This window comes from Trametes versicolor (genome assembly GCF_000271585.1).
Source record: "Trametes versicolor FP-101664 SS1 unplaced genomic scaffold TRAVEscaffold_8, whole genome shotgun sequence".
Classification (NCBI taxonomy): domain Eukaryota; kingdom Fungi; phylum Basidiomycota; class Agaricomycetes; order Polyporales; family Polyporaceae; genus Trametes; species Trametes versicolor.
The window spans coordinates 388,223-403,523 of record NW_007360328.1 but is presented as its reverse complement, the minus strand read 5'-3'; the positions used below and the strand labels follow the sequence as shown (position 1 = coordinate 403,523).

General features: G+C 56.2%; 5 protein-coding genes and 1 non-coding gene across 6 annotated transcripts; 4 read left to right on the top strand and 2 right to left on the bottom strand.

Moving 5' to 3' along the window:
- Nucleotides 1-211: 211 nt before the first annotated feature.
- On the top strand, nucleotides 212-2,076 carry TRAVEDRAFT_49218 (uncharacterized protein; the record flags this gene model as incomplete). Its single annotated transcript, XM_008041997.1, has 8 exons — nucleotides 212-371; nucleotides 433-472; nucleotides 528-750; nucleotides 802-918; nucleotides 977-1,080; nucleotides 1,133-1,448; nucleotides 1,502-1,670; nucleotides 1,721-2,076. The coding sequence occupies 8 exons, from the start codon at nucleotides 212-214 to the stop codon at nucleotides 2,074-2,076; spliced, it is 1,485 nt and encodes a 494-aa protein (XP_008040188.1).
- Nucleotides 2,077-3,294: 1,218 nt separating this feature from the next.
- TRAVEDRAFT_49217 (SGNH hydrolase) lies at nucleotides 3,295-5,035 on the top strand (the record flags this gene model as incomplete). The annotated part of the gene is made up of 11 exons (XM_008041996.1): nucleotides 3,295-3,449; nucleotides 3,511-3,784; nucleotides 3,849-3,917; nucleotides 3,968-4,093; nucleotides 4,153-4,203; nucleotides 4,264-4,367; nucleotides 4,426-4,471; nucleotides 4,528-4,596; nucleotides 4,669-4,742; nucleotides 4,797-4,871; nucleotides 4,936-5,035. The coding sequence occupies 11 exons, from the start codon at nucleotides 3,295-3,297 to the stop codon at nucleotides 5,033-5,035; spliced, it is 1,143 nt and encodes a 380-aa protein (XP_008040187.1).
- Nucleotides 5,036-5,156: 121 nt separating this feature from the next.
- Nucleotides 5,157-5,228, bottom strand: TRAVEDRAFT_t131. The gene has a single exon. It is a non-coding gene; the product is annotated as a tRNA-Ala (tRNA).
- A 3,098-nt stretch (nucleotides 5,229-8,326) lies between these two features.
- Nucleotides 8,327-10,638, top strand: TRAVEDRAFT_127107 (long-chain-fatty-acid-CoA-ligase; the record flags this gene model as incomplete). Its single annotated transcript, XM_008042269.1, has 5 exons — nucleotides 8,327-8,751; nucleotides 8,807-9,714; nucleotides 9,768-10,074; nucleotides 10,132-10,165; nucleotides 10,216-10,638. 5 exons carry the CDS (start codon nucleotides 8,327-8,329, stop codon nucleotides 10,636-10,638), a joined length of 2,097 nt encoding a protein of 698 aa, XP_008040460.1.
- A 642-nt stretch (nucleotides 10,639-11,280) lies between these two features.
- TRAVEDRAFT_49215 (kinase-like protein) lies at nucleotides 11,281-12,467 on the top strand (the record flags this gene model as incomplete). Its single annotated transcript, XM_008041995.1, has 2 exons — nucleotides 11,281-12,323; nucleotides 12,380-12,467. 2 exons carry the CDS (start codon nucleotides 11,281-11,283, stop codon nucleotides 12,465-12,467), a joined length of 1,131 nt encoding a protein of 376 aa, XP_008040186.1.
- A 1,710-nt stretch (nucleotides 12,468-14,177) lies between these two features.
- Nucleotides 14,178-14,926, bottom strand: TRAVEDRAFT_29963 (uncharacterized protein; the record flags this gene model as incomplete). Its single annotated transcript, XM_008041874.1, has 3 exons — nucleotides 14,849-14,926; nucleotides 14,633-14,716; nucleotides 14,178-14,565 (listed from the first exon to the last, which is right to left on the bottom strand). A coding segment is annotated over exon 3 (227 nt), but the record flags the coding sequence as incomplete, so codon positions are not given.
- Nucleotides 14,927-15,301: the final 375 nt, after the last annotated feature.

The following is a 15,301-nucleotide window of genomic DNA, read 5'->3' as shown; positions in this document are numbered from 1 at the left end:
GAGGACGTCGAGTTGGTAGAGGAGTTCAGAGTTGCGAAATACGATCTCTTCGGCTCAATCTTATCTTATCATAGGTTTGAAGCCAGATTAGATGAGATTGTTGAGAGTTTACTTACTCGATCACCGCATGGGCGTTAAATCCGTCAACTCCTCGACTGCCTCCGGATTTTCTGCTTTTCTCGTCCGACAACCCCTCATCTAGATCTTCGTCATGTCTACACCCACCACAGCGATAAAGGAGGCCAGTGCGGTCCACGAAGAAAATATGGAGGGTGTCCAAACCTCGGCCTCTTCGAAGGAGGACGCAGCGACCTTGACGGAAGGAGAGACAAATGAGGAGAAGGAGAAGATGCTAAGTGCGGTGCGGCAAGGTTCGTAAACATGCCAGAATCGTGCGTTCACAGGTGATTTGAAGGAGCCGATATGATGCAGTCGAATTCTACTTCGCGGATTCAAATCTGCCGTTCGACAAGTGCGTGCAATCCCATGACTCAAAATATTTCAGACTAAAGTGTGAGTTGGTATAGGTTTATGTGGACGCTGCATACGGCCAACTCAGAGCACTGGGTCCCTATCAAAACTGTCGCGTCGTTCAAACGTATGCGTGACTTCCAATCCCAGGGGGTTGAATGGGTCGTGAAGGCCCTCCAGTTGAGCGAGGAGCTGGAGGTGGACGAGGCGGGCGAGAATGTTCGCCGGAGGACAGAAGTTCAACCTCCCAAGGGTCAATTTGAGCGCAGTATATATGCGGTATGTGGACATTTTTAAACTGTTCCTGGAGGTACTAAGACATACATGCAGAAAGGTTTTGGTGCGGAAGACCCTAGTCTGCAGAAGAAGTTGGAAGACTTCTTCAACAAGTACGGGAAGACTAATGCCGTACGGATGAGGCGGGTAGATGGTACGAAGGAATTCAAGGTGTGTTTTGCCCACTCAGCATGCAAATCAACTTGCCGTGACAAGCGGTTTGGGGCAGGGCTCCGTGTTCGTCGAGTTTGCCGACTTCCAGTCCGTGGAGACATTCCTCAATGCCGACCCCAAGCCCACCTGGGAAGACAAGGAGCTTCTCATCATGTCAAAGTGAGCCTCCTTCTATCATGCGGCGAGTGCCAGTGTTGACTTCAATTCGCAGAGAGGCATACTGCGACATGAAAATCAAGGAGAAGGGCCTGAGCGGTAAGGCCGCGGACCTACGCAGGCAGAATATTGCAGGATCCGGCCGTAAAGGGTTCAACGCATTCGCTGAGATGGCGGCGAAGGAGAAGGGTGGCGACAGGAAGGGCAAGGACAAGCCCAAGGGCGAGGTTTACCTTGAGTTCTTGGGGAACAAAATCCGCGTTCACGACGAGGACGGCGGAAGCGTCAAACCTGAAGACGTTCCCCTGGTCAAGGGTGCTTCGCTCAAGTTCGACGGTGTCGGAGACGATGTCAGCTTTGACGAGATCAAGGTATATGCGCCCATTTTTTGCGCAGTTGTCCGGCGGCTCACTATGTCTTACAGGGTACGCTTAAGGAGCGCTTTGCTCGTGCACCCTTTGTCAAGTACAGCAAGGGCGATAGCTGGGGCCTGGTCGGCTTTGACAAGGCACTATCAGAGGAAGACGTTTCCTACGTGAAGGAAAACCTAAAAAAGCTCAGCGGCAAGGATATCGCGTGGTCCGTCCCCGAAGGTCAATTCTATATACTCCTCTTTCAAACTCGTATCTGACATGATTCACAGAGGAGCAAGAACGCGCCTTCCAGCTCGAGAGGGCAGCGTCTGCCGCTAAACGTGCCCTCTCCTTCTCGCAGAACCGCGATTCCAGGGGTGGTGGCCGGGGTGGCCGTGGTGGTCGCGGCGGTCGTGGCGGACGTGGTGGCCGGGGCGGACGCGGCGCACGTGGCGGCCGTGGTGGTGCCCGGGGAGGCGACCGGTCAGAAAAGTCTGGCGAGGCGGCCAACGACGAGCAAGCGGGCGAGAAGCGGAAACGGGCGGTCGAGCCCGACGGCGGCCCCAACATGGGCGTCCGCGGACAGGGTGTCCCCGTCATTCAGAGTTCGAAGAAGGCGAAGACGGACGGCGAGGCGGCGTCATAGGAGCCGCTCGCGGCGGGACGACGGCAACGACGAAAGTTTTACAGCATTTCCCAGGCCGTCGTGGGGATGCTTCGTGTAGTTGTACTGCGGTAATGTCTTCGTATGTACTATCCGTCTATCATGTCTGTTTTTTGACGTACTCGATCCTGCTTTGCATCGCAGAATTCTGATTGTGCCTCTTTACCGAGGACACCGCCTGCAACGCGCTCCGCTCGCCGCCTTCAGCTCTGAAGCAGTGAGACATATGAGAGCGCTGGTCGATGTATGCGCGGCTATCGCTCCCGCGGCCCTCTAGTGGGACTGACGGCCATGATGAATGACGAGGTTGTTTGCGAGGCACCGATCGGCGTTCTCAGCGCTGGACAAGGCGATGCTGCAACAAATACGGACCGCGTGCTCTTCCCCGATCTACAATAGGTCGAGCCGCTCGACACCCACCAACCTCCGATCCAACCTCCGACCGCCTGGGGCTGGCCATGCGCGCGTTTCTGGCTCATCAGCCTTCCGGTCAGTTTTTCGCCGAAGTCAAGATGCGCAGTGCGCCGCCCGAACACGCAATCGTTGCCCACGATGTGTAGATGCTCGCGTTTCAGAACCCCTGATAGACTCGCAATCAGTGCGTGCGCGTATTGTCCCTTGTTCCCTACCAGGGAACTCTAGGATCCTCAAAGTCGACGCCGCCAATCCGATGCATGGAGCGCTGGACCCACAGCATGAGCGGCAATCGCTTGGTGCCGCCCTTGAAGCTCGTCTCCGCGCGCCGTCCACGCGAGCACCTTGCCGCTTGCTCCTCGAGACTCTCGGATGCGCCAGCATCGGACCGCATCGCGATTGGCGTTGCCCTGCGCCCTCAGTTGCGCCATGCTTCGCTCCGAGTCGGAACGACGGGACCAGTGTGCGTTAACGAGAAGCGCGTAGCATCGCCGACTGATCAGCCTCACGTGTGGACAGGCCGGGAACACCCACCCCGCCCCGCCGCCCCGACGGTGCGCCCGCGTACCCGCAGGCTCATCGTGACCAACGTGCTTGTGCCAGCGCAGGATCACAAGGCTCGCCCACGGACGAGCTGTTCAATGCGGGAGAATCTCGGCGTGGAATGCGTCAGAAGGCTGAATCTCGCAATTTCAGCCCTCTGGATGCAGCAAGTCTAGAGCTATAAAGCCTTGTCGCTTTTGCTCGCTACCTCGCGTCTTGTATCCGAACCAGATTACTCCGGACATGGGTGTCTTAGCTGCGATAGCGTTGGCCTGCGCTTTCTTCGCACTATCCGGGTGGGCCGCGCCTGAAACCGCGGTAGAGAGCGTGGCGATCCCGAACACTCACCAACTTATCTATTACCACGGCCGCTGGGATGCCTCACCTGGGACATGGTGGTAAGTGTCATGTGAGTACAACATCATCGCATGCTCGCAGGCTGAGTGCATTGTCGAACAGGGCGGGGTCAGGCCTCAAGCTGCACGTCCAGGGCCTCTCATCGCTGGCTCTCCACCTCGGACCACACACCACTACGCCGCTCGCCTCTGTTGGTGTCTCTGTCGACTACCAGCCGTTTTACACTGTGAACGTGTCTGCTGGGCTGAATACCGTGCCGTTGAGCCACTCTCCGTTGAAGCGTTCGGCAGACAAGACGTCGACCAGCGTCGTGCGTATCAATGCCGAGGGCTGGCAGAATAACCGTATCAACCTCGAGAGTATCATTCTCAACAAGGTATGTGCTTCACTCCTCGTTATGTATACGACATTCAAATTACGTTGACATACCGTCATCGAAGGGCGCGAAATTACTACCGTACACGCCTTCCAAACTCGCTTTCCAGTTCATCGGAGATTCACTGTCAGCTGTGAGTTTTTTGCATTCTATGTTGATCGGCACGTTTCATGGCTAACGTAGGGCGTCGGCCCGGGCTCGCAGGGACAGTTTCTTCCGCAAGGAGTCGATCAGGCATGGCCATTCCTCACCGGAGAATTCTTCAAAGCGGAGCACCGTGTGAATGCGCAGCCCGGCGCGGCTCTCAGCGTACGTTACTCGACAGTTTGTATCGAGGCGTCCTCACTGTACGAGACCTCTGCTTTCAGGATATCGTTTCTTATGGAAACCAACACGGGGTGTCTTTCCAGTACTTCCGGGTGAGTTGCAGCGTGTATAGACGGTGTTGAGCGCGCTTATCAACTGACACGACGAGTTAGACTGAGGACACTGGATATTTTGACACGACTGACCACAACTACACGACCCCTTGGGACTTTGCGCGCGATCGGCCTGCGCCTACACACATCGTGATCCACATCGGGTGAGCCTGTTCGGGCCTCTAGATGTTGTACGTAGCTAATGAGTGATGTATGATATAGCGCAAACGACGCCTCGCAGAACGTGACGGCAGATGCGTTCGTGCAAGTACGTGTTATGCACCAAAAAAACTCCTCCGATATGTGAGCTGACGGTCCACGCAGACGTACCAGAATTTCCTCACTCGTCTACGCGGTCTATATCCCGTCCAGCCTATCTTCGTTTTCACTCCGGTATGTGCGCTTCGAATATCATCCTACCGCCAACACTGGCACCCTAACTGAAAATCTGGGAATTCCTGCTAGTGGGGCTGGCCAAATGCGGACGGTTCCATCAACTACTACTATGACGGGCAGTACGAGCGCATCGTGCAAGAGCGGTAGGCGTGCTCAAACCATTTCCTTTCATAGTTGTTGACCGGCCGATGTCGCAGGCATGTCATGGGCGACCGCAAAACGTTTCTCGTGAACACCACGGGGTGGGTGTCGTGGGAGGATGTTTTCCCCGAGTACGTTTCACTACTACTGATTTTAGAGGCTCGGATCTGATACCCGTGTCTTCCGCCTTCACAGTAATCAGCACCCAAACGTCGCGGGACACCAGAAAATCGCGTCTCTCTTCGGGGCATGGTTGACGGAATGGGGTCTGCAACCTCAGCATACTTCGTTCTGAAATGTAATTCCCCATGCAACCGCTCGGTGGCGTCAGAGCTACATTGTGCGCACATGCTTTTCGCGGGTTTGGCTTTTGAAGTGTATCGCCTGTTAATGGGCGTTCTGTGGGGCAAAATGTTTGGACAATCAGGGGATTGAACCCTGGACCTCACGCATGCGAAGCGTGCGCGCTACCACTGTGCCAATTGCCCATGCGTGGATGTGTACCGCATGTTAATAGAGGTTATTTGCAGCGCGTTTGTACCAACTCAGGTGGGGCCGGCGCTCGTATTACATGGAGCCATCGCGTGCGCCTCTTGCACTGTGCAGTGTGAGCAGGCTGAAATCTACAAGATCTAGGTATTGCTCTACCTGTAATATTGAACTACTCCAACGCGCGCACCCCCGCTGCAAATAACGTCTAATCCGAGCAGTCGCATCTCCCCGGCGTGACCATGACGCGATCACGCGGCACGCGTAGGCGCTGATGTGGTCGTGCGACGCGTCCGATCAAGTCGATCCCTCCACTCCGATGACGACGCCTTGGCGATCGGACAGGGTGTTGCAATCGTTCCCCGATCTTTCTATTTCCTCGCCCGTCAATTAGCTATGTCGAACCCCGTCAAACCTTGGGTCTTGCGGCTCAGTTCGGTTCCCCTCTTCTGTCCTTTCACGCATGCATGATAGCTCGATCACGTCAGATCTGTTGCATAACCCGAAGAGCTAGACAGGTATTGGCACGGAAGGAATGTAAACCTGGGGTGTGATTCTGTATAGAGCATCTGTGGGTCGCAGGTGGGATTTCCTCTTCCCTAGTACTTCGCTATGTCGGGACGCGCCCTTCCAGCAACACTGCCGCACGATCACATCTACGAAACATATCTAGAATCAGAACCATCGTGGGCTCGCGAACAACTCGCGAGCACCGTGTCTGCTTGCATAAATACCAGCCATACAAGGTTGGTCACGGACGCAACCCCCCTCTACCCCACTGGCCAACGTTCAACATCCAGGACTTGGACTCAAACGGTCCCTACACCCGTTCACTCTCTAAATTCTCTTCCAGCCGGTTGCCACACCACATCTCCGTACTCCTTTCATCGCAGTCTCCATTTCGGCCGTTCTGCCTTGGACAAGTTGACTCGAGAGGACCGATACTCTGAAGAGCATATAGCAAAGCCGGAACAGCGACCGATCTACGCCCACAGGTCCGCTCCCGCCTCCATTCAGCCCCATGACGAAGCACTTTGCTGAAAAGCATTGCAAGCATCGAAGATTATTCACGAACTTCTTGCAAGATAACATTACTTGAAGTGCTAACACGCCAGTGTTGTTTTTTGGATTCGAGCGAGCGAGCGCCTGCTCGACGGCGTTTGCCGAGGCGTTCAGTATCGCGGTGAGATCGTTTTTGGTACGCTATCCGTTTGCCTCTGTACCACGACGCTACCGTACAGGACAACCGGAATTAACTCGTTCTCACTCTTGACGACCCGATTTCTCGCTTGCTCCAACACAAACGGATCCTAGCCAGTCTAGCCGGTTAGTAAAATATAGGGCTACGAGGTCGAGCTGCGAAGATTGAGCTCCCTCGCCGCTGTGGTCACGAGTCAACCTGCCGCCGTTCTCTCAAGATGGACCGCCGCTGACGATCGTCGTAATCGAAGCCGCCTGACGAGGTGCACAAGAGCAAGGCCACCGCACGCTGAGGAGACTCTCGACGATGAGTACTCCAATTATTTTTTCTATTTCCTTCGAGACGTGCCACCCCGAGTCGAGATCCGAGATGATCCCCGATGAAGGCTTGCCGATGAAGATGACCCCTTTGCCGAAGAAGAAGACGATGACGACGACGATGAAGACGCCGACGACGACGACTTGCACAGTGGAGCTGAAGTGAATTGGCGACGAAGCTGATTGCAACCCCGCGCCCGTATCCCCCCCACCACCTCGAAGTTCACGGCGCCACGCGCTAATCCCGCGCGCCCTCTCTACGACGAGAGCTACTCGACGTCGATGCTACGCGCTCACCCCGCACGCCTCTCGATGGCGAGACCCGCCCGTCCCTGACCCGTCCCCGCCGCTCCGGAGATGAGCAGCCGCTTGCTGAGATGGAGATGAAGACGACGCCCTCCCCCCCGTCGTGTCTTGACGATGACGCATGGCTTCCCCGCCGAAGAAGATGATGAAGATTTCCCCCTCCCTGCCGACTCGATGACCGAGTTCTCTCCCTCTGTGTCTCGACGATGACACATGGAGTTTCTGCCGAAGAAGATGCCGCCTACCCCGCCTATCCCGCTGATCGCCGAGTCAAAGTGCACGTCACTCAAACTGTTTGCACAGATCATTGGTCGCCGAGCATGGATGAGCTCGTGGAGGTGTCTGATCGTGCTGCCGAAGAAGCCCGCTGACGACGATGGAGGTCTTTTGAAGGAGTTATGTTTTTACTTTGTGGGGGTGCGAGATTTTTTTTGTGCTTTGTTGTTTTCTGAGCTGCTCGCGAGGCGCACGCTCGTGGGGGTGTGTTGTTTTTTGGATTCGAGCGAGCGAGCGCCTGCTCGACGGCGTTTGCCGAGGCGTTCAGTATCGCGGTGAGATCGTTTTTGGTACGCTATCCGTTTGCCTCTGTACCACGACGCTACCGTACAGGACAACCGGAATTAACTCGTTCTCACTCTTGACGACCCGATTTCTCGCTTGCTCCAACAGCCAGTACTAGTAATTGCGCGACATAGTCTGAGTTTACCTCCGCGTGGATGAGTGAGTGCTAGCATTCCGCACTTCCTCTCTGCGCCGTATATGGATTGTAGCTTGGCACGACGTTGGCCAAGCTATTCGTTTCGAGCTAAGTAGTTCTTGGATGCTGGTGGTGGCGGGGTGACCCCTAACCCCACACCGGTGTTAGGTTAGGTCGCCGCCGGCTAGGTCATAGAGGGTTAGTCGGGAGACTAGGCCCTCCTTAGACGCCAAGGGGGTGGTCGGACGAGCGGACTGAAAGAGGCTGACATGGATAGGCTGAAGCGCTGACCGCCGGGCGCAGTGACGCGTCCGAGCTGCCCATAATTTAAACCTTAGCCTCACCTCCTGTCCTTGCTCGTCCTCCTTGCCTTCAGCCCACCGTTTCTGACACTCCTCTGCGAAGTAGGGCACAGCCAGCGTTGCACAGACGCCCAGCTACACGTAAAGCTTATTTGCAGTGACGCACGCTCGGGAACACGTTGTTGAGTGGAGGAGCGGAGTATGAAGTCTCTATTCGGTCACGGTCAGTAGCCGAACCCTCCCATCTCCCCTCAGTCCCCTCACCGTCCACTCGATGGCGACAGCAAACAAGAACACCATCTATGGCTTCCCCGGCTCTGTCGAGGTCGCTGGAGAGAAACTCGACGGCGAGACGCCTATCCGTCGTCTTCGCATGACCAAGGACAAGCTCACGACGCAGCCCATGGAGGGCATTGACATCGTCCCCGATATCCTCGACTACGCTGCTCGCACTCACGGCACCAAGGACTCGTTTGGTTGGCGCGACGTAGTTCGGATACACGAGGAGAAGAAGGACGTCAAGAAAGTGGTCGGCGGGAAGGAGACCACAGAGACCAAGACGTGGAAGTACTTCGAGTTGAGCGACTACAAATACCTCTCCTTTGTGCAAGTCAAGGAGGCTGCGCAAGAGGTTGCCGGTGGTCTGCTGAAGCTTGGCGTGAAGAAGGAGGATATTGTCAATGTATACGCTGCGACAAGGTATGTACGCCACATCATACCTGCACAAGTATGTGAGCTTAGCGGACCCGTTCAGCCCGACTTGGCAGCTCATGTCATATGGCTGCAACCTCATCGGTACTGCCATTGCTACCGCATACGATACCCTTGGCGAGTCTGGTCTCCAACATTCGCTCAACGAGCCCGAATGCGTGGGTATCTTCACCAACGCCGAGCTACTCCCGGTCGTCGCGAACGTCGCTGGCAATGTGCCATCCCTGCGTCTCGTCATCCACGATGGCGAGGCCAAGCAGGAGATTGTCGACAAGATTCGGGCAGCGCGCGATACCATCCAAGTCATTACCCTGGACGAGCTGCGCAAACTCGGCAAGGGAACATCGCCCGAGGAGCTGAAGGACAGGCGCCCGTCACCTGCGGACGTGTCGTGCATAATGTACACCAGTGGTACGACTGGTGCCCCGAAAGGTGTCGTCATCACCCACGGCAACCTCATTGCCTCTGTCGGTGCGGTCAAGCAACTCCTGGGTCACCATCTTCGAGCAGAGGACACATTTATCGCGTACCTTCCGCTCTCGCACGTTCTGGAGTTCATCGTCGAGCTCGCCCTGTTCTTTGTCGGCATGACGTTTGGATACGGCCGCGTCAAGACACTCACGGACGCGTCAGTGCGCGGCTGCGTCGGTGACATCCGCGCCTTCAAGCCCACGATCATGATCGGTGTCCCCGCTGTCTGGGAAATGATCCGGAAGGGCATCATGCAGAAGATCAACTCCGGCGGTACCTTGAAGAAGAGCGTCTTCAGTGGCGCGTACTCTGTCAAGAAAGCAGGTGTCCCTGTCCTGAGCCAGATCGTCGACTCCGCCATCTTCAACCAAATCAAGTCCGCAACAGGCGGGCGGCTGCGTCTTACGCTCTCTGGTGGGGCCGCGCTCAGTGCGGAGACTCAGGAGTTCTTGTCGATCGCGCTCGTGACCGTCCTGCAGGGTACGCCACAATCCGCAGCTTACACTGGTTCGCAGGATGCTGACGCACCGCAGGCTACGGCATGACCGAGTCGTGCGGCATGTGCGCTATCATGCCCCCAGAGTTCATGCAGTACAACACTGTCGGCTTGCCGCTGCCGTCAATTGAGATCAAGCTGCTCGACGTGCCCGACGCAGGGTACCGGTCGACCAATGAGCTGCCGCAGGGTGAGGTGTGCATCCGCGGCCCGTCGGTGACGAAGGGCTACTACAAGCGAGACGACCTGAACAACGACGAGTCCATTTTCACCAAGGACGGCTGGCTCAGGACGGGTGACGTCGGCCAGTGGAACGCGGACGGAACACTCAGCCTGATTGATCGGTATGTTGATAGAGTTCGCCTTACTTCCTCGCGCTCAATGTTGATAAAATTGTGTAGCATCAAGAACTTGGTGAAGTTGCAGGGTGGCGAGGTAACGCATATGTTGACCCCGGCAGTGGATGTCGCTGACGAGACTTGCAGTACATCGCCCTCGAGCGCCTTGAGTCGATCTACAAGTCGTGCAACCTGGTGTCGAACATCTGCGTGCACGCGAACTCGAACGCGCGGCAGCCGATGGCGGTCATCATCCCGCACGCCGCACACTTGAAGCAGACGCTCGAGGGTAAGAACATCGGTGTCGACGCGAACAAGTCGCTCCACGACTTGTGCGAAGACCAGGCGGTTGTAGACCTCGTCCTCAAGGAGTGCAACGCGATTGGGAAGAAGAATGGCTTCAAGCAGATGGAGCTGCTCCAGGCTGTTGTGCTCACGCCGGAGGAGTGGACGCCCGAGAGCGGGCTCGTCACCGCGGCACAGAAGGTGCAGCGGAAGAAGGTCGCGGAGGCGTTCGCCAAGGAGATCAAGGTGCGGTTACATCACTCGTTTGTGCGGCGACGTCTCTGATGCTCTTCCTTCTCATCACAGGCCGTCTACAAGTTCGACTGAGCGTCACCACTCGCAACTTGACATTTCTTCCTCTGTGGACCCCTTGATCCCCCGTTTGATTACTCGCACGTAGATATCCCCTGTCCTACTCGCTGTACCATACTCTCCCTGGCCATCCACGTCCGTCATGCCCTGTGCCGTTTTTGTTGTGTTCCGTTTCCACGCTTCGGTGTCCTGTGTCGAACAGGTTTTCCGGATGGTTCAGTCAATGCTTGTACGCCGCTGTTTTAGTTCATAGATATACAACCCCGTTACCCAGCAGTTTCGTCGGACGTGTGGTACATCACTCGAACCGAACTTGGGCTTCTGCGACCCTAACCGCAGCTGTGAACTGCCCAGGGACTACGCGTTCAGTTGTAGGTGCAACTGGTGATTTGTTGTGCCTTATGGTGGACCTTCGGTGCAGTCGCAACTCATCCCCGTAAATGCTGCCGCTCTGCCGCCACGTGTGCGTCGTGGTAGGTCGCGGTCTAACCTGGTCTAACGCCAAGGGTTCTTGTTGAACCCCTCTCTCTGTCACTCTCGCTACAATGAAGAGTAAGAACAACGCAATGTAAGCGATATCAACACCTAACGAGCCTCCTCTATTTGTTGACAGCAATGTCGTGGATCACCCGGATAATCTCCCGAGCACTGTGGCCCTGGGCGCTGTGGCGCTGCTTCCCCGCTTCCGTGCGCCTTGCAGTCTACAACTGGGCAGAACGACGATACGGCAGGGCTGCTAGTAATGGCTACCGCGTACGGGTGCTTCCATTCGGCCTCGTGTTCAAAAGGTGCTCGAACTCGCCTCATTACGAAGCAGGAAACATCCGATTCGTCGCGAACAACACCTCCCTCCCGGTCCCACGTATTCTAGATGTCGTCGAGTACACCCCACCGCAGCGGACACAGCGGTCTGGTCTGATCATCATGTCACGGCTGGAAGGGGAATCCTTGGAGAAGTGGATTTATGATCGCACTATCTATACGCCACTCCAATCCGAGCTGCTTCGGGAACTGGACATCTGCACGGAGAAGGGGAACCTCGCCGCCCTGAACGCCGTCATAGCACGGCTGGAAGCGTTGCCCAAGCCAACATTCGACTTGTCCGAGGCCGGACCCCTCATGCAGGACCTCCGCGACGCATTCACGGAGCTGCGCTCGCTCACGCCGCCTGCGTCGCCGGCCGTGTCGGGTCTCTCTGGGGGGCCTGTCCGCTGCAACCGCGGGGGAGAGCAGGAGTTCATCGGCCCGTTCCAGGACCAGCAGGATTTCAAGGACGCCTTGTTCGCCCAGGCGAACAGCGTGCTCTTCCCCCACCGCATGCCTACTCTCCACCGCCTAGCGGCGCCCGTGAATGCAACGCGCCACCGGATATACTTCACGCACGCCGACCTGGCGGCACGGAACATCCTCGTCAAGGACGGCCGCCTGTCGGGGATCGTCGACTGGGAGTTTGCGGGGTGGTACCCGGAGTACTGGGAGCTCGTCGCAATGGAGATGCAGATGGTCGACATGGCAGTCTTGCACCAGTTCTGGGATGCGGTGCAGCTGTTTGGGCCAGAGCCGTACCGCGATGAGCTGGCTCTCGAGTGGGCGTTGGGGTGCTGCACGGGGGACATGATGGTCAGGGGTGAGGCTGGAGATGACATGTCGTTCCCTCGGTGAGCGTTTACGAGCACTGGCATCTATCTTACTTGTGATTGACATGGTGCGGCAGAATCACTGGCAAGAAAAAGGCGGCTGCGCTTACTGGAGGGGACATACAGTCCGACGTCTTGTCCCTGCCTGGCAGTGCATCACTGTGAATGCCTGCCCTTCGTATCTGCTACCACGCTGTGAGACCTGCTACTTATGGATCCCTTCTACGTCTCCGTTATATCGACATATTGTTGCCCGCCTTGGTACTGCGCAGTGCATTCCCCACCCGTGCTAGGGATTTGTCGTCGCGGCGTTCTGCACGGCGGCTGCACGGTCTCTGCCTGCCGCCGACGAACGGCGGCGGCAGTGACCGCATGTTCCTCGCTGCGGAACTGGTACTTCGTGAAAGGTACGGTTTTGTTCTTGGTAGGGTTCCCAGTGAACATACCAAGCATGTTAAGGGAGTCCCAGCCGACTCGGTGTGCCCTGTATTTACCTTCTATGCAGTCGCAGCTCATCCCTGTAAATGCTTATCCCTGGGTTCCGTGATATACCACCGGCTTGAACGCTCGTGGGGAGACTTCCCAATGGAGAGTCTTACTCGTCTCTTATATCTTCTCTAGATTTGAGATACAGCTCACAATTCGTTCCCTCCCTGTCCCTCATTCTACGTAAGCCAGGCTAGGCGGCGGGCCTACCCCTCAGCTTCACCTCCCCATCCTCCAGTTCCGCACACCTGCATTCGCCTCGATGCCAGTTCATACGGACCTTCGCCCTCTGCAGTGTAGGCATAAGCCGCGCGAACCTGCGCACATAGCCTTCCAGGTCGAGCTCGTCCGCGGAACGCTCCGTCAAGAGCAACGGACACTCCTCGGGGTCAACCGAGATTTCACCTAGCATTCTCAACAAGCCTGAAAATGAGTATTCTGGTTGTGGGTCGGAGCCTTCCATGAAGATGTCGATGTTTAGCGATTGTAGAGGAGTGTGTGCGAGCGAAGACATCAAGTTCTCCTGCGTTCACATTCACATCAGCATGGGACATCAATGCAGCACACTATGACACGCGACTTGAGTGTACAGTGAACGCACCATGGTTTCAGCAACGTAGGCATTCTGGCCCTCATCAAGGGCCCAGAGATCGACGCACAGGCTCTCGAGTCGCGACCCGCCTCGTCCCTCGAATGCCACAAACGCGGCCGGCGATCCGGGGAGGCATTCCCAGCCGCACAGGATCAGTTGTCGTGGGCGCGCGTAAGACAGCACTGGGTCCAGCATGTAGCAGTGGTCTGTATAGAGCGCGCCGAGATCCACCCGACTGATGGGGCAGGTTATGCCCGCGGTGTAGAGGTCAACGAGAGCCCCGTCGAACTCCTCCAGTTCTCTCCACGCGCAGCCAGACCGGGTCTGCGCAGCGACGTTCTTGTGGTGTTGAACTCCGTAGTGTGGCTTGTCGGCGACGTCGCCATCCTCGTCCACTCCGGTATGTATGGATAGATATGCAAGTTCCGGGTAAGCGCGGATGAGAGAGATAGTTAAGGGGAGGGAAGCAGATCTCATGTCCAACCTTCGCATCTCTGGGTAGACAAACTGAGGCTCAGCAGCGATTTCGGGATGGGTATACCAGCGATCGCATTCCAGCACCTGCAGAGTCGAGCGAAAGCGAGCGAGGACAACGACCGGGTGATATTGTGGCCAGTCGCTCAATGGCGTAACACTTTCGTCGAAGAACCCGTCTTCGGAGTAGTTGGGGGGAAAGCCGATGAATATGCCCGTTAAGATGGACTGGGAAGACTGAAGGAGCCTGATTGAGTGTGCACCCCCTATCGAAAGCGACAGTTCCTTGAGCGAGGTAAGTGCGGTGATGGTGTCAAAGAGCCCTGGGATTTCGTGGAGGAGAAATTCGCTTTCGTAGATGGCAAGTGAAGAAAGGTGGCGCATGAGGGACAGGGCGGAAACTAGCTCCGAGGATGTTGTCTCCTTCATATCAGACACTCCCAATCGCAACTCACGGACGGCTTTGTAGCGTCCGTCGTCCAGCGCATGGCGTAGAAAAGCGAGAAATAGGAGAAGTTCCTTCTCAGTATCTAGATGAACGGTCTGGCGGAGAAGCACCTTGGGACCTTCAAAATGGAGGAAGCGAGAAGTGTCGAGTAAAGCAGCGGAGGTTTCCCATGAGGAGACCGCTACGATCTCTAGAAGGACATCATAGTTGAGAGCAGGGTGTCCTGCCATGGCTGTAGCGTGGGTGGGAGGGCCTTGTCAAATCTAGGCAGATCACGAGGAATCAGAAAACACCAATGCATCCCGAAACACATACTGTGCATGTACTCACTGAGACGATTCTGACCGAGCGTCGTCTTCCTTACCACATATGCTCAGTTCGTGTTTTGAAAGTCCACAGTTTGCCAGGGGCAGTCTGAAGTCGAACCAGAGTAAGCAGCCCGTCTGGGAGCATCAACGTACGGTCGACGCATGCGCACACCGAAGTCTGGCTTTACGACGAGGCCTGGCTTTACGAAATACCCACCAGTGGTGGGCATATACTCACCTGGAGCAATATACCGTGGATTTCACAGTCACCGAGATATTTACTATCGACAATGGCGTTCTCGTTGACTATATGCGCGTACACGTTGGTTTGAGGATGGCGGGAGGAGGTAAGAGGTGATCGAGACGGTGAGGCGCTCAGGCCGTCACTGATCCTTCTCCTTCCTCCTCTCACGAGCGAATTCATAACTCCGCACCAATATCCATACGTAAGTAACCCTGGCATCACAGTATGCAGGTCTCTATGGCACGCAGAGATTTACCCGCCCACAGGCCCCATCGTAGTCTCACAGGTATAACGTGCAGCATGCGATTGAAAGCGAAAGGTATGTTATATGGTACTAAGATGCCGATTTCGCTGATTCGAGCAAACAGCTGTATCATGGGATGCTTTTCTCGTGTGGCTTTTGCCTATCTTGACCCGCATCATGCATTCCCGGCTCATATGGGGAAC